The sequence below is a fragment of the Topomyia yanbarensis genome, chromosome 2 (genome assembly GCF_030247195.1).
Source record: "Topomyia yanbarensis strain Yona2022 chromosome 2, ASM3024719v1, whole genome shotgun sequence".
Taxonomy (NCBI): Eukaryota; Metazoa; Arthropoda; class Insecta; order Diptera; family Culicidae; genus Topomyia; species Topomyia yanbarensis.
Window position 1 is genome coordinate 435,328,192 of NC_080671.1, and position 22,187 is coordinate 435,350,378.

Below are 22,187 nucleotides of genomic sequence, written 5' to 3' on the forward strand. Positions count from 1 at the left end.
CTATAAAAAATTGATAAAAGAATACAGGAAACTAGTAAAACATATTGCGAAGATTAATGAAGTCGAACATTATTGGACAAATGGTGAAAATAATGAAAAATCGATAGGAAAGCAGGAAAAATTTTAAGAATCAATGAAAATGAGAAAAAAAACTGCTAAAAAGAATACAAACATTGATATAAAATATGCATAAAGCTGAAAACTCAACGAATCAAGAATAATAAAATTTATTTAACATTAAAAACAAGACATATTTAAAGCAATAGAAAAAGTAAATAAAACGTAAAGAATGCCTACAATTAGAAGAGTATAAATAAAAGACAAGAATAAAATAACCATAGAGAAATTAAAAAAAAGGACGAACCGGAAAATTTTGAAAAACTGGAAAATTGGAATGATGAAAAGACGAAAAAGTAAAGAAAATTGAAAGTATTGAACAAAAACGGAGCAATATAGAAACACAAAAAATGCAGAAATTAACACGAAGAAAATTAATAAAATGGATAAAGTTATCTAAAGAATAGAAAAAAAAAACACTAGAAATGAAATTTGAAATAAATTCAAGCAACGAACTAAATGTAAAATGAAGGAAAATTGCGCTTAGTGTCAATAAATCATAAATCAAATGTTTTTTAGGAAAATAAAAAAAATCAATGTAAACTTGAATGGGAACAATGGGAAAAAATAAAACTACGAAAAACGGAAAGCTAAAAACTAGAAAAAAAGGTAGAAAAAAGTAGGAAAAAAAGGAAATAGAAAAAGGCTATGATAAGAAAAAATGTAGTAAATGGATAAATTTTAAAAATTAGATGGAATGACAAAAGAAACAAATAAAAAAGCAGGGTATTAAAATATGAAACAAAAAGAAAAATAAACTAAAGAAAGTAGAATTTTCTAGAAAAATTGCGAATGAAATGAAATAACGGAGAAAAAACTATAAATTAAAGTAAGTGATAGTGATAGCAATAGAAAAAAAGAAAAAGTAAAGAACGCAAAAAGGTGGATAAAATAAAAGTATGGAAATAGATAAAAAAGGCAGAAACTTAAAATTGTATAAATTCAAATACAATTGACAACTTGAAAAAATAGATCAATGAAATTTTAACAAAACAAAAAAATCCATGTGGGAATAAAAAAATAAGAAACATTGATCAAATTTCAAATAACGGTTGTGGTTGGATTTTACGCTATGCTGGTTTAAAAAAAAAATATAGACTTCAAGAGACACATGGGTATGCGTTGAAATCAATTAGAATTTCGAATTAAAGTGATCACTGGATAGAATTTTGGAGCGCTTTCGTTGCTCTTTATTGTATAAAACGCTTAAAAACAAATAAATATTTATGCACTGTTTTATTTCTTATGTAGCTCGTAGCACTAGGAGGAAAAATATCTTATTTTATTCACATTCACCGTAGAGTGTAATGTTTTGGTACAGAACTGTGCCGTTCACATTTAGTTTTATTTTTTAGTATTTGTGAACAGTTTTGTTGATTTAGTTGGGTGTAGTACTTCGCTTCTAAAAGCACCAGCCACTCTCGCTGTGAAGGACAACCCGAGCAAGCTTTGCTCTGCTTTGTTGTGAAATCACACTTCAGTTTCTTTCGAGAACCTTTGTGAGGAACATTGATCCATTGAAGCGAAGGTTCAATGGGGTAAAGTAAACCCAAATGGCACTTTTAAAATAATATTTGTCAACGCCAAGAGGGGCCCTTTTTAACAATTAGGGCCTAAAGCCCGACGATAATGTTTATAAGAACTGGGTGCTGGACGATTCCTGGTAAAGAAAAGGGCAACGCAAAATTGCAAAATAATCCAATGGATTCTTCCGGGGAATTCGGATTTACCTGAACGAAGACACGGAATTTGCCTCCTAAAACCGGTGTGGCAACCCTAAACAGGGTTTTTTCTTCCAAAAATTACTTTCCATACTAATCCAGCGCTTTCGAAGATTGGAAATCCAATAAAACAAAAAAATCGATTTCATCGGATTCGAACTCAGGTGAACTGCTTACATGGTATTCAGTGTACAAATTCCGCTATGCCCGCTCGAATCTGATCTTGTTTCGATGCGAGAATTAGGTTGGTATAAACATAGTTGATATCAAATATGCAGTAGTTTAGAATTTTCGCTGTTCTAGTTACCTCATACAAAAGATATTGAATTTTTAATTGCATTCTCAAATAATTTTTTGTCGAAAAAGTATTTGTAAAATTTTTAGTTTCTGTTAAAAATCCGGGCCCAGGGGAAACACCCTGGTCCCGTCCCCCCTCTCGGCGTCCCAGGATATGGAAAAATTCATGTCACGACCTTTGGCATGATTTTTTATGTCACGACCTTTAGCAAATGTTGTTAGAGCTCTAGGAGGACAAACAAAGTATTAGGTCTCCAATTAAAATCTGATGAATGATAATGGTTGATTCAGATTTTCACGGTATAATTATTTCCTATGCATTTTTTGTAATTTAAATAATTTAAAAATAAGAAGCATAGCAATAAACCAAATATATGTTTAATTCAATCTAAAAGAATATTTCATTTTGATTTGGGTCGTAAAACTATTATTTTAAGATTTTCCTAGTATGCGGTACACTTGTCTCACGCGCTGTAGCTATCTATATTGTTAACAGAAACATGGAGGTAGACATAGCGTAATTGCTAATTTGATAACCTTATGCTCAGCTCATGTGGGTTCGAATACCAACCCGCTGTATATAGCGTTAGAAATTTGTGACCCAAATAAAAAGGCGATACCAAAAGGTTAAAACCTCTATAATCATATTAAGCAACAGAAACATTTATGAAGAATTGAAATTAAATTTCTAGATGTAGCTATATTGTAAAAAAATAATAGAATTTAACCACCCACCCTTGGTGGTCTACGCAATCAAGCTCATGTGAAATTGGAAAAGCCGGCGCGAAACATGTGCTCAACTAAACAAAAATTCGACCCCCCGTATGCAACCAGCTACTCAAGTAGGCTATGTCTAATTGGGTGAAAGGCATAACTTATAAACCGCCAGTAGTGTAAGCGAAAATGAGAACTTTCTGGCATGTAGTGCATGGTTTTATTGGGATGGGCTGGCGGGAGGGGGGTACACAACGCGGCCAGGAAACCGAACGTCAAAAGTTTGTGTTTGGAGCAGAGATGCCAGATTTGCAGACAAGTCTGCAAATTCGCAGACTTTTAATTTAAGCTGCAGATTTTTTCGATGGCGCAGATATTTGCAGATTTTTCCGTTTGGTTGCAGATATTTGCAGATTTTTTAGTTTGGTTGCAGATATTTGCAGATTTTTGAATATAAAGGCTTTTGGTTACACTAGCTTTCCTCACATTTTTTGTTCTTCCCAGACTTTTAAAATTATTACTGCAGACATTTGAAAACAGTACCTGGCATCTCTGGTTTGGAGTAAATATTTCGTTAGTCGTTTTGCCTTCTCGACTCGACTGACCGCAGTATCTCTGGCCCAGAGCGCTCCGCGAAAGAGAGTGCGAAGGAGCTCCGGAATAAACACAATTTGCGCGTGAAGTGTGTACCGAACGTGCCAAGGAAAAACATCGCATGCGAGCGTTAGAATGGAAAAATTATAGCTCGTGGTAATTTGGTGAATCGTTTGAAGAATTTTCGTGGGAAAGCAGTAAAAGCTGTGAGCTGATTGTCGAAATTGTTGATTTAAAAGTGATTCGAAAACCGTGAATATGAAAATTAGGTTCCTAAATTTCAAATTAGAACAAAAATAAACCGAAGGCAGAAGACTGTTGGAATCGTCTACAGCATCGCAGCGCCGATCCGTCGTTCCTTCTCGTACGTATGAAGGTGGTACTGAAAACATCTGGCGGCAATTTCTTGAAAGTTAAGTAGCGATTCATGTTTTATTTTTCTTCTGTCCAATTCGAAAACAAAGTTAAACGGCATTTTAACTCTTTTTTCGGTTTATTGCCTACTTTTCACCACGTTGTTCCTATGAGTAATTTATTTCTGTTCAGCAGATTTATGATGTTAGTAAATTTAGCGTAAATTATTCCACTGGTACGGGGACACAACGAATTGGCGGTGGATAATATAATTAGGAAGATAGGAATGCAAAAAAGAAACACTCGTAAATTATGATGTAAGATATGGCCGAATCGTTTAAGCTGTGCTTTGAATTAATTTGGCTAATTGTTTCACGGGTCCTCGTCACACTTGACCAACAATCGATAATTGAATAAATCCTACCTGTTTATTTATTATACGAGCGACATAAATTAATACAGTCAAATGAATAATGAATTTTTTATGTTCGTTTTTTTACAGCTGAAGCGGAATCGATAGGATGCGTGGAGGTAATGGCGACGGTCTGTTCGACCATTCTGATGTTCCTGACATTGCCCATCTCGATCTTTCTCTGCTTCAAGGTCGTGCAGGAGTATGAACGAGCGGTTATCTTTCGGCTGGGACGTTTGCGGTAATTTTATTTGATTTGTTACCAACACTGCCATTATTTCTCCCACTAAGGAGGTGAAAATTGGTTTGAGGCATTTGAGCTAATAGACTCTTCAGGCATTTGAACTAAACTTCAGAAAGTTAGGTTAACGTTTTGTTTTGATGGTTAAACAAAATGATCCGTCACTGACACAGCGTTAGGCCCGATTTGAAAATTCCCATTCTCATTTCCACGACTTATACCCACGTCCTATCACCCTTCCCATTCTTATTTACATACCCATTCGCATTCCCAAACTCGTTTCTATTTCCAATCCCATTTCGACAGCCGTTCTCGAGCAAACGAAAAGTCCATAATACCCCCATGCTCATGGGGCTTGACATGGGTGTTTGAAATGGGTTCAACCCATGAAAACACCATTACCATGGTCCGGTAGATCCCACATAAAACACCATATGTTGGTGTATTTATGGGTTATTGAGACCATTTTATGGTGTCTTGATGGTTGGGAATTTTGGCACGGACCATGTTTAAGGTCTTTTCAAGGAGCTGTGTGGTGTTTGAACCCATGACTATTTGCTCGGGTTTCCATTATAATTCATATTTTCATTCCTACTCCCATAGTATTACTTTAACCCTTAAATGCGCAATGTTGTTTTAAAACAACATCCTGAAAATCGCCTTTATGGCTTAAAGCACGTTAACAAAAAAATGCTATCTCGAAAATACGCATGTTCAAAAAAAAGCTTAAATACATGGACCATTTCACGAAATTCTCCGGGCTCTATCGGTTCACATTTCAATTTCCGTTCCCATTCTAAGCGCTATTCCCATTTACACTTCCATTCCCATTCCAAATGCCATTCCCAATCCTATTCCAACTCCCATTCTCTCACACCTTATTTCTAATTATATTTCTATTCCAACTCACCCCATTTTATTTCTTATTTCATTTCTCACATACATTTCTATTAACATTCCTGTTCCTATTTCCATTTTATTATTGTTCCCATTCCCTTTCGCATTCCATGTCCCATTCCATTTCCCATTCTCATTCTCATCCTCATTCGCATAACAATTTCTACTAACAGTACCATTCATATTCCCTCGCATATGCCAGCTTCCATATCTATTCGGATTCACATTATTACTCCAATGATGCCCATTTCAATTCCCATCCTCAATCCCATTTCCATTTCAGTTCCAATTCCCATTCTTATTCACATTCCATAGCCATTCCCATGCAAATTATCGTTTCTATTTCGATTTGCATTCCCATTATTATTTCCACTTCTATTCCCGTACCTATTCTCAGTCCAATTTCCATTTTCATCCCCTCTCCAATTGCCGTTCTTTTCTCTATATCATTCCTATTCTCATTTTCATTATGGTTCCCATTCACGTTCCTATACCTATTATTTTAATGGGGTGTTTCCATTCCAAAATCAATTTCATAACAATTCTAAGAAAATCAGTCTCATCTCCTTCCAATTCCCACACACACTCGCATTCCCATTACTTCAGTTAGGCCCGTTTTCATTCCCATTGCCATTCACCGATTCCATTTTCAATTCTGATTCTTATTATTTTTCCAGTTCTCATCCCCATTTCTATTTATCTTTCCGTTCCAATTATCAGTCGAATTATTCTATCAATTCCCAATCATATTTCTCTTAACATTTCCGTTTCCATCCCTATACCGAATTTCCATATCCTATTCCCATTCCTACTTCCATTTACGATCTCATTTTCATTCCGTTCCATTTCATTCATTTCATTTCATTGCTCCAATCAGACCCGTTTCCATTCCCAAATCCCATTGCCAGTTCCTTTCCAATTTTCATTCTCATTCTCATTCTCATTCACATTCTTCCCATTCTCGTTCTATTTCCCATTGTCATTTCTATATCCATTCTTATTCCTCTTCGCATCCCATTCTCGTCATTCCCATCCTTGTTGCCATTCTTATTCCCTATCTCAATTCTATTCTGTTTCCCATATCCGATTACCGTTCCCATTACAACTTCCATTAAAGAATGCGAATTCCCATGCCAATTATCATTTCTATTCCCATTCCCATGCCCTTCCCAGTTCCTATTATTATTCCCGTTACCTGTCCCATTTCCCATTCCTATTCTTATTCCTGCACTCATTCGCTTTTACTTTTCTATTCCCATTACTTCAATTCGCTCCCATTCCCAATCCTTTCGTTTTCAATTCAAATTCTATTTACATGGATCCCATCCACAATTCTATTTACTTTCCTGTTCGAATCACCATTCAAATTATCGTTCCAACTCGTAATCCCATTCCCATTTCTATTCAAATTCCCATCCCAATTCAGATTTTCCATATCCTATTCTGCCCATAAAAACATAAGAAATCCCACATTGAAAAACAGTAAGCCGAAGAATAATCTGTTCAAGATTTACATTTTCATTGAGCTTTATGGATGGGACAACCATGTTTTGGTATTTTTTCGATATATTATAAACAAACCGGGTGATCTTATTTCGTCGCTGTTGTGCTATCTTATGACAAGCACCATTTAGCACTTTTCGAGAAAAACGATTTTTAAAGCTTGAGATTGAATATCTTAAAATTTATAAATGCTAGAAGCTTTTCGGAGAAGACATTCGATACTTCTATCTTTTCTGAAGTAATCTCTCGATTTGTGTGAAGATCGGTTGACTACACTTACAGTTTTTGCTTAAAATGTAAATCAAAGTCGCTCGCATACGTGTCATAAGTGTGTATTCATGATAAAATATGTATGACGTGTCACAAATGTGCACAGAAGATTTCATATAAAAATGAATTATAACTGATTCGTAAAATTATGCTTTATAGATCACTATGTCCAATATTATACTTTTCCATGCGATAGCAGCAATATCAGGTTGCAAAATGATAGTACTGGAACACAAAGTTTTCCCAATTTTCCTCCTTTATTCAGGACAAACAATAAACAAAAGTTGGTTTCATTGACAATTTAGAGACAATGTCTATCAAACAATGTTATTGTTGACAGGTGACTAGACGAAACAAATATTCTTCTTGCATAATCCATCACTACATTTCGGTATACTTTCCAAAACAAGTGGAAATCTCAAAAGGAAATTTGTTCAATAATCATGAATATATAAGCCAACCATTCCCAGAAAAAAACTATGGTGAGAAAAGTTTTGCTCCCGAGGCAAGAACCTAGCTAATGCTTATGGTTGATCTGCATAGGAATTACCTATGTCATCACAGACATCTGTTGGCTTGCTATAAGCTTTTCGGCTTATAGCAAGCCAACAAACTAAGAATGTTGTCTCTTTTTTCTTTGTCATAAGATAGCACAACTCGATCACTCGAGAAATTGGCGCTTGTCATAATCGTGTTTCGCTATATCTCAGTAACCCAGCAGAATTTCAAAATTCTGAAAACGCAACTTTATGGAGATTTTAAAATTTAGTAACATGGCATATCTAACTCAGTTCGCCCCAAAATGGCGTTTGTCATAAGATAGCACAACAGCGACGATTTGTGCATTGTGATTCAGTGGTGATGCAGAATACAATCCAACAGATAACTCATTTTCGACAAAAATCCATATGGGACTCTTATGCTTTTATGGGCAGTATTCCCAATCCTAGTTCCACTCACATTGCAATTTCCATTGACTTTCCCAATTCTCAATGCTCCGATTAGATCTGTTTATATTCTAAAATCCCAATATCATTTCTATTCCAATTTTCATTCGCATTCCCATTGTCATTTCCATTTAATTTTTTTATTCCCATTTCCATTCTCTCTATCACTTCTATTCCCATTCTCATTATCATTCCTGTTTCAATCCCAATTTTTCTTCCCATTTTCATTTCAATTTCAAACACCTTCCTCATTCCCATTATTAATAATTCTCCCATTTCCATTCCAATTTCCATCGTTCTTTCCATTCTCATTCCTATTTATATTAGCATTCCTTCTCTCTTTCCTATTCCCATTCCAATTCGTATTCTTTTTCCATTCCCACGCTAATTTCCATTCTTTTACCCATTCCCTATGTCATTTCTACTACCATTCCCATTCCAATCCCCATTCTCATCCCCATTTCTAATGACATTGCTATTCCCATTGCTCTTCCAATTGAGTCATAAAACCATATGATGGTTTTGATTTTTTCCGATTCAACTGACGTTAAAGATACCTACGAAGTCGAATATTTTTTATCACTTCTTCGTACGCAAAAAAACAAATGATTTTTTTTATAAAATTGAAATATTACGAACACACCTTCCATTGAACTGCGTTGATCCCTATCGTTTTGCTGAGATTACTGTCACAAATTTTAATCTAAGTGGCTAAATTCATTATCAAGGAAGATAGTGTCGAACGAGGACGTGTTTAGATTTTCTTAGAAAATCAATTATTAAATCAATCCAATTCTTCTGAGTTTAAATATTTTTCCAAAGCTTTTCTGGCAAGTCGGGTACTAAATGGCAACTCTGATTACGCAATCGTTTCGCGAAAACGTCATCTAATACTTTTAGTTATGGTTCTTACTCCTGCAAATACTGCCAAAATTTGTGCACGACGTTTAGTATTAACATTCAATATTATGTTAATTTATGAATAATTCGTAAGTTTGAGTTTGATACTTTCAATGATTTTTTAGAACAATGACGAATAGAAAAAAAATCATTAAAAAAAGTTTTGTTGAAAAAGTCCTATTTATTTTGTTACGAAATACAAAACATGCATTGCTGGATAGTAATTTTAACATACAGGCCAGCCCGTTGCAACTAGTATTTTTTTTTTGTAGTACTTTTCACTGTCTTTCTCATAAAATCGAAATGTCTTCCACATATTTCCACATCTCCTAGTAATTAACGTTCAAAATGGCGGTATTTTCAACCTAGTTTATTCTATAACTCTTAAGTTTGCGAATAGAAAATGTTGACGTTTTCGACAAATATTTGCAGGTTCTCAATTCCAGCAACTTCTTAGAACATTTAAAGAATTGAAAAAATCACAGAAAATGAATGTTACAATGAAAAAATCTTTTTTTGGGTGCCTTCTACCGACAACGCGCTTTATCTCAACACCATTACATTTTGGAGAGTTCGCATGTTTAGCAAGTTTCCTCGTAGTAGAATTATCTTCAACTTTGTCATTGACATCATGAATGACTCTTTCTCGAAATTTAGTAAAAATAAATTTTCTATCTCACTTTTAGGTGAATTAGTTACAATTCAGTATACATCAAAACAAGAGGACTTACATTCCAAAAAAGTATTCCTAACACACATAACCACTAAAATCAACTCCTAGAGCACAATTAATTAAACACACGTTTTGTTACTATTGCAACCACTATGCACTCCAGGACATCATTTGAATAGTAGCACGAAGTTAGATCCGGCCAGAAAATCGTAGGGACTTCATGGTGCTTCAACAGAGGAAGCAAACGCTTCTGTAAACACTCCTTGAGGTGGATCGCCCCATTTACAGTCCCGGTGGTCACTAACGACGCACTCCGTTTGCCACATTAGCAGATCGCTTGCCAAAACATATATTTATTGGCGGTGTAGATACGTAGCCCCGGAAGCTGCCGGATCCATAATGAGACAATGAGACTAGGTGGACTAGCATCTAGGTGTACAGTTTCCGGGCCCGTGATTTTGCACCGTATTTTGACGTTCGTCACGAATTGAAACCTTCTACACTTTGTACGTATGCAGTCCCTCTTGGTCCTTGGCTCTGGTCCTTGCTGTTATTTTGGCTATCTCCTCTTCAACGGGCAAATCGGTAGGATACCGATGTCGGTCCAGTAATTCCAGGTGGAGTGTCACCCGCACCGAGGATGCATGAGAGAAACGCCGTGAAGTGTTTCGAGCTGCGAAACTAGCCCTTAACAAGGCTATTAAAAGCAGCAAGAGAGCGTGTTTCGACAACCTGTGCGAGAGTACCAACGCGAATCCGTGGGGTGACGCCTACAGAATCGTGATGGCTAAGACCAAAGGAGGCTCTCCACCCCCAGAAGGTCTCCGGACCGGTTGGCAAGTATTATCGAAGTACTCTTCCCGTCTCGAACCACAAGCCCCTGGCCACCCGCACCGCAAATGTGGGCGCGGCCGAAATGGTGGGTCCGGTGACGAATGAAGAAGTACTCGCAGTGGATAATTCCCTAGCAATGAACAAAGCCCCAGGGCTCCAAGGCAGCGATCATAGCGAACCCGAACATATTCGGCTAGCTATGCAGAGATGCCTTGACGAGTGCCGTATCCCCGATAGATGGCAAAGGCAGAAATTGGTGTTGTTGCCGAAGCCCGGGAAGCCGCCAGGCGACCCATCGGCGTACAGACCAATCTGTCTGATCAACACGACTGGCAAATTGCCGGAGAGGATCATCCTCAACAGGCTAACCCCGTACTCAGAAGACACGGACGGCCTGTCAAGCAACCAGTTTGATTTTCAAAAGGGTAAGTCCATGGTGAACACTATCAACTGAGTGATAAAGACTGCCGAGATAGCGATCCAACGGAAAAGGCGAGGCATTCGATACTGTGCGTTAGTGACACTTGACGTGAAGAACGCATTCAACAGCGCAAGCTGGGATGCCATCGCGCTCTCGTTACACCGGCTTAGCCTACCGGTGAGTCTGTACCGGATCCTGGAAAGTTACTTCCAGAACCGCGTACTGCTATACGAGACCGATGCCGGTCAGAAAAGAGTTCCTATTACCGCCGGAGTCCCGCAGGGCTCGATCCTAGGCCCGGTATTATGGAACCTCATGTATGACGGGGTTCTGAGACTAAAGTTCCCTCCTGGGGTCAAGATCGTCGGCTTTGCCGACGACGTAACCTTGGAGATCTATGGGTAGTCAATCCCCGAGGTAGAACTAATCGCAGAACACGCGATCAACACTGTGGCGGAATGGATGAGCGCGAGAGGCCTGGAGCTCGCTCCGCATAAGACGGAGGTGGTTATCGACAACAACTGGAAGTCGGCACAACATGAAGTTATCCATGTGGAAGAAGTCGCAATTACTTCACAGCGGAGTCTGAAGTCTCTCGGAGTCATCATACTCCGGCAGCCATGTCGACTATACGTGCAAGAGAGCTTCGACTGCTGTTGCGGCATTATCGAGGATGCTCAAAGGTGTGCGCCAGTAGACGTAGGCTACTGGCAGGCGTTGCCGTATCTATCCTCAGGTACGGCGGCCCATCATGGTCAAGAGCACTGAAGGTAACCAGTTACCTGCAGAAACTGGAGAGCACCTACCGCGTGATGTGCCTCAGAGTGATGTCTGCTTACCGCACGGTATCACACGATGCGTCCTGCGCGATAACGAGCATGATTCCAGTCGGGCTGGTCATCCGGAAAGATGAGGAGTGCTTTGAGCTGCGTGGCAATAGAAGAGCCCGCGAGCGCGCCACCCTGGTCGCCAGATGGCAGCGTGAGTGGGATAACTCCTCGAAAGGTAGGTGGACCCACCGACTGACGACCGACTGCCGAGCACATACTGTTCGTATGTCCTCGTTTCGACGTCGAAAGGAGAGTAATGCTTGACGTCTGTGACTGGGACACAACCCCTGATACCCTTATTCAGCGGATGTGTCAAGCGGTGGAGAAGTGAAACGCAGTCTCGACTGAAACCACCCAGCTTGCCTGCAGGCTACAGAGAATCTGGCGCACTGAGCAACAGACGACGGGCACGACTAACTAATGAATGGTTAGTTGGAGCGGAAAAGGCCGAGCGCGAAAAAGTTCATGCTGAGGCAGGTTTGGCGCAGCGACTGGCAACCACGTAAGGAGTAAACCCAGTCACCCCGAAGCGCAAAGCAAGGCAGAAGAGTGAGTGAATAGGCGTATATATGGACTGCCTCATGCCAAGATGTGAGGGTCGTAGCGTAGTATGTTGCGACTTCGCCATTAACCCCTGGTGGCGTTGCAGAGGAGTGAGAGGTGAGCATCCAAGTCAGCCTAACACGGTATGTTAGGGGTGAGCACAAAAGTAAGGCTCATATGGAGTGTTAGAGAGTGAATCAGGGTGTGACAGAGCGAGCACCCAAGTAAGCCTCATGCAGGATGTATGAACGCGTGAGCGAGAGTGAGTAAGTACATCAAGCACAGCCATCCCCCCAGAAGTAATACCGAGAGGTAGTCCCTGGGGAGAATAACGGCGGAGCCCAATGGAGTTTAGTCAGTATTACCTTGTCATGGTGGAGCCCGACACTCCAGTACACTCCGTGTGGTAGCTTGGCATCTACGTGTACTGGGTCAGTGCGTAAATTGCATTCTTCATTGTAAAAAAGGTGGAGTGTCACGTCCGGTACGATGGCACACCGGCGATCCAAAACCAGAACTTCATCTCACACCATTCATTTAGTCTCCGGCGATGGAATTAGACTACACATACGAAGAGTTGCCAGGCACTGGAAGTTCTCCCAAGTCCGATTTGTTGTTTCATGGCAATTTTCTAGACGGCGGTGCAACTTCGTTGATCCCTTCGCCAATTCCTCTGTAGCTCGAAGAAAATCCGCGTCACTAATCCGTTGACAGAGTCCCCGATTTGTTCGCCGGGGCATATCTCTTCGACTAGATTGTCGACTACCACATCGGACATGCCCTTTCGAACTTCTTCGAACCTAGTGCACCCAAAGTTCACGCGTTCCAGTGTCTCTTGTTCATCCACACACTCCGGGTAAAGAGGTAACGAAGCATGTCAAAACCAATTCAGATACTTCATGCCATGTCCGGACAAAAGCTGCATCAGATGGAAATTCAGCCCAGGCGTCCTAAATATGTACCCACGTCGACACATGTGGGATGTGTTGGTGGATCCACCTCTCTTCTTTCTACGCATTATCCTACTCTTGCTACCACTTAGCCTGCAATTTCGCCCAGACAAGTCTTCTTGGATTTGGTGTATTCCTCCGCTGGTAGCATTCTACATCCTCAGACAAAAAGATGCAGATGGGTACAATCCTGGCAATGACGCATACTGCCTCCGACGATATCGTTCTGTACGCGCTCACAACAGCATCAACCATTACGCGAAACGAGCTCGTCAGTTTCGTCCTGTTCCACTTTGAGTCTAGCGGAGTAGCTCAAGCCGAAACGATATACCACAGTATTCAGTATGAGACATCCGCCAGAAGACATCTCTTGCTGTGTCTCGCTTCTTCGTTTTGCGGTGAGCTAGTTGCAACTTTCAGGTTTCAACGATGCCCATCGTGTCTGCAATCAGCATTTTCAGCTTCACCTAGGGTCACGGCGGGTATTAAGACTTCGTTGTACTTCATCTTACACAAAGTTGAACCGAGTATGGAGCCCTGTGGTGTGCCATGACCTCTACCTGACCCTTTCCAGAAGTTTAACAAGAGCATCCAGCATGCATCTAGGTTGATACAACACCAGCTTCTGGATCTTCCATCAATCCGGGATGTATCCTTCGTCCGAGCATTTCTGTAGCACTGTCCGAAACATGTCTGGAAACGTCAGGATCGTGGTCTTCAGTGCCACGAAGGGGTTACCGTCCAGACCGTGAGCTTTCTTCGCTTTCAACACTTTCACCACTGTAAGGAGCTCGTCGTAGAATACCCGATTGTCACCAACATTTCCACCGTCTGCATCGACGTACGGTGTGGGCGGCCATGTGGTTGGGTCGTGCTTCAGGAAGAGTCCCTCCACGATAGTCTTCAAAGCTATCAGCTGGCGTTGTTGGACCCTTCATGTTGACCAAAATTACACTGTAAGCATTGCCCCGGCGGTTCGCGTCTGCTTCTCTGCACATCGCGAGTAGTGTCTCTGACCTGAGTAGTTCGCTAGTGTGTCCCGAATCGAGGAGAGCTGGTAATGGAGTCGTCGCAGCTCTGCCGGCAGTTTAGGTGTAGGCGATCTACCGTGAGTCTTGTGGAGCAAGTCGTACGTGGGTGATGGTGTGGGTATGGGTCATCTTCGTGTGTCCTACCCGTAGGTGCGAGAGTGATCTTTGTTCCCTCTGGTTTCCTCGCAGTCTATCTACTTCTCGAGATCTCTTTTTACTTTCTGAGGGTAGCCTCGAAGGTTCCTCCAGTGCGCGGTAAAGTGCTCCGAGGCTTTTGCCTTGAATGGCGGCCGAGTGCGGTCAAACGATCAGCCTCCTTGTTACCGCGGATTCCACTGTCCCCGGGAACCCAGCATATGGTGGTTGACGGGCCGCAGGATTGCTCTATGGCTTGAACGTAGGAGTGTTTGGACTCCCCTGATTACAGTACTTTGATGACTAAGAGAGAATCGGAGAAAAATACCGCCGAAGTAGCTTGAGGTGTCTTGATGATGACAATTGCGATGGCGGCAACTTCTACGGAGAAAACTGATCAAACAGAGGGTAGACGACGGGCGAGACCTTCTCCTATTCCGCTCTCACCCATTCTCTGTGTTTTTAAGCTATTTAGTCCCGAACTCCACTCGCCCAGCGCCCACTTTCAAGCGGTAAATTACTGCAACGCATTTAGCTCTGGTTTTCGTCGGCCCATTTTGGGAGTCATTTAGCTCCCAGATTTGTCATGATCTACTCAGATTGTTCCCGGCGGTGAATTCACTTTACTCTGATTGAGAGTGCACTCGCGGCGGAATTTCTCCCGAAACCAATACCTGCTTCCTTGAGCCATTTAGCTTCCAAATTTATCCAGATTTCCCGGCGGTGATGCTCGTTTTCAAGAGCATTTAGCTCTCCGTTTCGTCGCGATCTACTTGATGTAGGCCCTGGTGGTGGACTTAGCCTCCACAACGAGCCAACCGTTTCGAGGTGTAGAGATCTGTCACCTATTTTCGCTACAAGAAACTTATAAAATTATCTCAGAATATAACTTTAGCAAAAGAAACTTAGCGAATTCCAAATTAATCGGACACATTTTAGTCCAACACATTCAATTTTTCAAATTTCAATGAAATATTCCGAGCAGGGCGAAGGGCTTCTGCTACAACGCCACTGCCATATACTTTTCCATTCCCATTCCAATTTCCTTGCTCACGTCCATTCCAATCACTTTTCCAATTGCATTTCTTCTCCAGTTAGGCTTGTTCTCATTTCCATTTAAAAAAGATTAAAAACTGAATTGTCAGAAACTGAATTTGTAGTCTGAGGACTGACAAAACAATTATATTGAAGGAACTGTATAACAAAAAAATATTCTTCATTCATTTCCACAGATCCGGCGGTGCACGCGGGCCCGGTGTGTTCTTCGTGCTTCCCTGCATCGACAACTATTGCAAGGTGGATCTCCGAACCGTTTCGTTCGATGTGCCGCCACAGGAGGTCCTAACTCGCGATTCCGTCACCGTGTCTGTAGATGCCGTCGTGTACTACCGCATCCGTGATCCTTTAAACGCCGTTGTCCAGGTAGCGAACTACAGTCACTCAACCCGACTGCTAGCTGCCACTACACTGCGAAACGTGCTGGGTACGAGAAACCTGTCGGAGCTACTATCGGAACGAGAGACCATTTCCCATTCGATGCAGGTGACCCTGGATGAAGCAACCGATCCGTGGGGTGTTCAAGTGGAACGGGTGGAAATGTGAGTAGTTTGGAAATCAGTTTGTAAGAACTCCCGTGTCTAATAGTTAACCATTGCAGTAAGGACGTTTCGCTGCCGGAATCACTACAGCGATCGATGGCAGCTGAGGCGGAGGCCGCTCGTGAAGCCCGTGCCAAGGTGATTGCCGCCGAGGGTGAGATGAAGTCATCCCGTGCACTGAAGGAAGCCTCCGACATCATGTGTGAGAGTCCGGCGGCTCTGCAGTTGCGTTACCTGCAAACCCTAAGCAGCATTGCCGGCGAGAAAAACTCCACCATAATTTTCCCGTTGCCAATCGAACTAATCGGACCGCTGATGAACATGTCGTCCAGCTGCATGCAGAGAGCAGCGACGCCGTCAATCCCAACCCCGGTAGAATAGCATTATCCATTGGAATGTAGTATATTTCGGTTCGATTCCATCTAGACGAGTCGAATTAAGGGGAGAGGCTAGTTTTCCTTACCCACGGAAGAGGTAAAAGAGTACACCAATTTACAGAGAAATTACGCTATTATGATCAGAATAATCAACGTAGTATTCAATGCTAAACGCAGTGTGTTTGCTGAGAAGATAAGCCATATAATTGCCAAGGTTAGTCACGCAGTCTTTTTTGCAGTAGATGTTTTTTGTAAATAAAAAGTTTTACACATTATCAGAAATGATGAGAATTGTTTGAGTGTAGAGAAATCCCTTCGCTGCTAACTAAAGAGTGTTAGTAGGGTCATGGGTTGAGTTCATAGCCTTTTTCAATGCAGCTGACTTTAAATGTAAGTACAGTGAAGCAACTTTGCATCAGTCGACATTGCCACATCTACATCGTCTACGCTTATAAGATCGTGTTCGTCGCGATGGGAAGCACCATTTGGCGAACCCGTCGAATACTTCAAGCCGCCATACAAGCAGTACGCCTCCAACAAGACGACTAATCTCACCTCACTCCAGAGATGCCAGGTACTTTTTTCAAATGTCTGCAATAATAATTTTAAAAGTCTGGGAAGAACAAAAAATGTCAGAAAAGCTAGTGTAACCAAAAGCCTTTATATTAAACAATCTGTAAATATCTGCAACCAAACTAAAAAATCTGCAAATATCTGCGTCATCGAAAAAATCTGCAGCTTAAATTAAGTCTGCAAATCTGGCATCTCTGCTTCACTCTACGTTACGTCCCACTCTACTTTTACAGAAAACTGGTCACTGCACAGTGACGTCATGCATTAAATGTGACAGGTGGTGGTCCTGTTGATTACATTTTGAATTTAAAGATTATTCGTATTCTCAAAATAAAGCATTCAAAATATATTGGGAATCATATTTTTAGAAGTATAAATGTTCTCTAGAGCGCCTTACAAATAAATTGTGCTATTCCCTACTGTGCGAAAATGTATATGAAAGATCTAATAAGTGAACTAATTATTTGTTTTTCAATTACTTCTAGTGTTCTCTGAATCGGTAAGTAGTTTGCGGTTAAATTTCTTGGTAATTAATTATTAGCACTAAGCTTATTTCAATGGAATTCAAATTTGTTAAGTACAAACTGTAAACAAAAGGACCAGCACCTGTCAAATTTGTGAGGTTAAGGCATTTCATACAATGGTCAACGGCAAGTTACGGCGGGTAGCCTAGAACAAAGTTTCAATAGCCTACCGATCGCCAGCGTATAGTTAAACCCACCAAGCCGCCTTTTCATTTACTGAGGTAAGAGACTTAAACATTATTTCGGCATCTCTACGGCACCGATAACATACCGGGCAGATGGGCACTCCCTCGTGCAAAAATTTGGTAAAAAGCCGGATGCAAATGTGTCAACGTCGACAGTAGGAAAAAGAACAGGTGATTCTAAAAGGTTCAGGTGAGGTCTACTTTATAAATGTCGTTTTCGCTTGATACAGAAACTCAGTTTCGGACCTGACTGCTGTCACACATAATATGAAAGTACGCCGCACAGTGGGACCAATCTAAAAAAGGTGGGACAAAAACCAATTTGAGGCCTTAGATGTCATTTTAGAACCAGCATTTCTTCGTATGATATGTTCACAATATTATTCTGCAACTTTTTAAATAGAATATTTTGTTGTTGGACTAAAGTAGAGTACCCGAGCAAAATTTTTTTTTTTTCAAAAAATTGTTTTAGAGGGTCGGTGTCTTCGACAAATTATGTTTTGAATAACTTCTTCTAAGATACCGCAGACATCAGACCTCAAATTTGAGGCAAAATTGTTGTTTTTTGAAAATATGATCAAAAAATCAGTTTTTCGATATTTCCATGCTAAAAACCTTAATTGAATAATTGAATATGTTCTACAAACTTGCAGGTAACACTAAAATACAACTTACACAAAAAATACAAAATTTTGGCTTCCAAAACTATTTTTCATATAAATTTACTCTACTTTCATCAAAGATTTCGGTTTTTAGGTGCACTTTTGTGCAGCCAAACTTTGGCTATTCCGATACTCTATTATTCGTAGAATAAAATTAATACTACATAGAAACAGGATATAGTTGGACGCGTTGTTTGGGTAACCATTCATGTACGACGGTTTATATCATAAAATGTGCTTATATTATGTTTAATTTATATACATTATTAACTATTAACAAAATCTTATATTTTGCACGCACATATTGAGTTGATCAATTAAGGTTACAATATGGAAAAGTGAAAAAATAATATAAATTTTGAATTTAAATTGCCAAAGAACAACGATTTCGGATTAAAAAAATAAATCTACAGTATATATAAGGTATTTTTAACAAAAATGTTCGAAATTGAATATTATACAACTTTGCTGAAGTCCTCAACCATCTAAAAAAATAGAAATGATTCAATTATATTGTGAATATTTTTCGACATACTTAGATTCTATCATATCTAAGGCCTCAAATAGTTATTATTCTACTTTTAAGAATTTGTAGAACTAATCTTATTGGTTAAACTAAAGTAGAAATCCCGAACTAAATAAACCAAATTTTGTTTAAGTGGTTGAGGTCTTCAGCAAAGTTGTCAAATATTGTATTTGGAACAATAGGGATCTTTAGGGGTGTGCGGGTTAAGGCATATTCTGATGCAGATTAGTACCGTGAGTTAATATCTCAGTCCTTTTTCAATGTTTTGGCCCGAAACTATTGAAAAAACATTTTTTAGTTTGTTTCCTTTTAGGACAATAACACATCCAAACCCATGCGACTTGCACGACCCTGTAGGTTGCCTTATCAGATCTACCATAGTTTGCAGATGAAACTTGAGATGGCAGGTTGCTAGCAGATTGACAAAGTATCAGATCATGCTGTGTGGGGTGCCTTCCCGGTTAACAATGAGGCGAACGAGACATTTGCAGATACGTCATTTAGTAGGACAACTGTCAGTTTGCTGGTTGAATTTAATTTGTTTTTTTTAATTTAAAAATCATAAAAGAATAATTAAGCTTTAAGAATGATATGAGTGTACTCGTAAGGACACCCGCTACCAATACATAGGAAAAACTGGCACAATTTTTCCAAATTAAAGATCCCTATTCTGTTGAAAATACCATTTATTTATTTTTTGAGCCGAAATCGTTGTTCTTTGGCAGTTTAAATTCAAAATTTATATTATTTTTTCACTTTTTCATATTGTAACCGTAATTGATCAACTAAATATTTTCTATATGCTTGTAAGTGCGTACAAAATGTAAGATTTGGTTAATAGCTAATAATGTATATACATTAAAAATAATATAGACACATTTTATGTTATAAACCGTCGTACATGAATGGTTACCCAAACAATGCGTCCAACTCTATCCTGTTTCTATGTAGTATAAGTTTTATTCTACGAATAATAGAGTATTGCAATGGCCAAAGTTTGGCTGCACAAAAGTGCACCTAAAAACAGAAATCTTTGATGAAAGTAGAGTAAATTTATATGAAAAATAGTTTTAGAAGCCAAAATATTGATTTTAGGTTATTAGTTCCTTCAACAAAAAGTTGTATTTTAGTATTACCTGAAAGTTTGTAGAACATATTAAATTAATCAATTAAGGTTTTTAGCATGGAAATATCGTAAAACTGATTTTTGATCATATTTTCAAAAAACAACAATTTTGCCTCAAATTTGAGGTCTGATGTCTGTGGTATCTTAGAAGAAGTTATTCAAACCATAATATTCTACAACTTTGTCGAAGACATCGACCCTCTAATAAAAATTGTTGAAATTTTTTTTTTTGCTCGGGTACTCTACTTTAGTCCTACAACAAAATATTCTATTTAAAAAGTTGCAGAATAATATTGTGAACATATCCTACTAAGAAATGCTGGCTCAAAAATGACATCTAAGGCCTCAAATAGGTTTTGTCCCACCTTTTTTGGATTGGTCCCACTGTGCGCCGTTGCTTTGGTATCGGTGAAACGTGAAACACAGAAGAGTGTTACAGAAAGATTTAATAAAATTCAGTTGTGAAAAATAATCACGAATTTTCGACTCGCATCCTTCCCGAAACCGGCCAAGGGAGGATCCATTCGGAGGTGATAAATTTAGTGCCTATTGCACAAATAAGGTTTACTGAATTGCAGTCCACTCTGTTGCGTAAAACGCGTTATTAGAGGATACATACATACGGAAAACAAACAGTTTGACGCAAAATTCGATAAAAAATTTTTGCCAGTGGTTGCCATTTTCGGAGCCTTGACCATATATGAGAAACACATACCGAACGTTGGACCACTCAAACAATTTCGCAACAAGCATACAATATGGGAGGACATAGCTAACATAATGGCCTCCACCTTGGGTAGTCAATATACTCCTCTACAAGTTGAAAATCGCTATAAGAACGTATTGAAGCAAACAGATAAATCGAAACAAAGCAATGCCTCATCCGGAAACGTCTTAACCCAGATGGTATATAAGTAAAACATGGCTAAGAAATAGCAGCCATTGACGACTCAGTGGATCCATTCTATATTACACAGCAAGAACTCCATCGTACAAACAGTTCATCGTCAAATGTTGATAACTCAATGCCATCTCAGGGTAGACAAAAAAGAATGAACACAAACAATCTTTGGTCGAGGTATATAAAGAAACTTGTGTGAAACGAAAATTGCAATATGAGAATCGGCAACAAGCAGAAAGAGATAAAGAAGAAATACGTCAGAAAAAATGGATATTTTGAGGGATTTAGTCAAAGAAGTTTGCGATAGCTCAAATGTATGATGAGTGATGAACCAAGGATTTTCGGACAAAGTGCGTTTACTACTATCAAATGAATTTTAAAAATCCGAACCGAATCAAAAAATAAGGAGATAAAATCGGATGCTATTGAAAATCTTTACACTACATATATACACACACCACACTCGCAGATACCATACACAAATTCATACCTCCTATACACACCTCATACACACATCTCACACTCACATAAAAGGGAGCAAAACAAAGCAACCCACGCATACGGAGCAGGCACGGTGAATCCGTTCACCAGAGGCAGTTTAGTGAGGTCACCACCAACAAGCGCAGCTGAAATCATTCAGCAAGAACAGGAGGAGGGAAAACAGCAGCAACACCTTAAATTCTAGATTACACTTGTAGTGTGCTATAAAACCTCAATTGTTACTTGGGAGAGGAGCTCCACAAGTTTGTGGACGCGAGAAACAATGTCAATGACATTAAGAAGATGGTCACCAGAATCAGAAAGGCGCTACTGTCTGCCGTGAAGGAGTATGACACGGCAACGCGGAGGGCGGATGTGTCGGCTAAGGCTACTAGCTTCCTAGCCCCTCCGAAACAAAGCAAGAAGAAGTAGATTGGAATGGACGGAATGGCGGACGCTGTTGTTGCGGAAGGAAGGGACGTCACTCGACAGGGAGAAAGCTGGAGTACCGTTGTAGGTCGGAAGGAAAAACACAGGAAACAGTAAAAAAGAAGGAGGAGCAAAAAGGGGAGTAACCGTGTTCGTCAAAGCCAATGACGTGACGACGTATGGAGCGCTGATCAAGAAGGATAGAGAGGACCCGGAGCTGAAGGATTTGGGGGAAAACGTGGTAAGAATCAAACGTACATAAAAAGGTGAGATTCTCCACTAGCTGAAGAAACGACTAGCAGCTCGACCTTGCAGGAGACTATTACCAAATCAATGGGTGAAAAAGCAGGAGTTAAAGCCTTAAACCCGGAGATGGAAATTGTGTGTAAAGACCTTTATGAAATCACGACGGAAGACTAGCA

The 22,187-nt window shown here is 39.9% G+C and overlaps 1 protein-coding gene across 4 annotated transcripts in view; it reads left to right on the forward strand.

Annotated features, from left to right (window-relative positions):
* The window catches only part of LOC131685520 (band 7 protein AGAP004871-like), a 136,281-nt gene extending 119,640 nt beyond the window's left edge, over positions 1-16,641 (forward strand). For all 4 annotated transcript variants that reach the window (XM_058969309.1, XM_058969311.1, XM_058969310.1 and 1 more), the window contains 3 exons: positions 4,300-4,450; positions 15,617-15,982; positions 16,042-16,641. In XM_058969309.1, coding sequence (XP_058825292.1) covers positions 4,300-4,450; positions 15,617-15,982; positions 16,042-16,363 — 839 coding nt within the window. In that variant the 3' untranslated portion in view covers positions 16,364-16,641. The remainder of the gene's footprint in view (positions 1-4,299; positions 4,451-15,616; positions 15,983-16,041) is intronic.
* Positions 16,642-22,187: the final 5,546 nt, after the last annotated feature.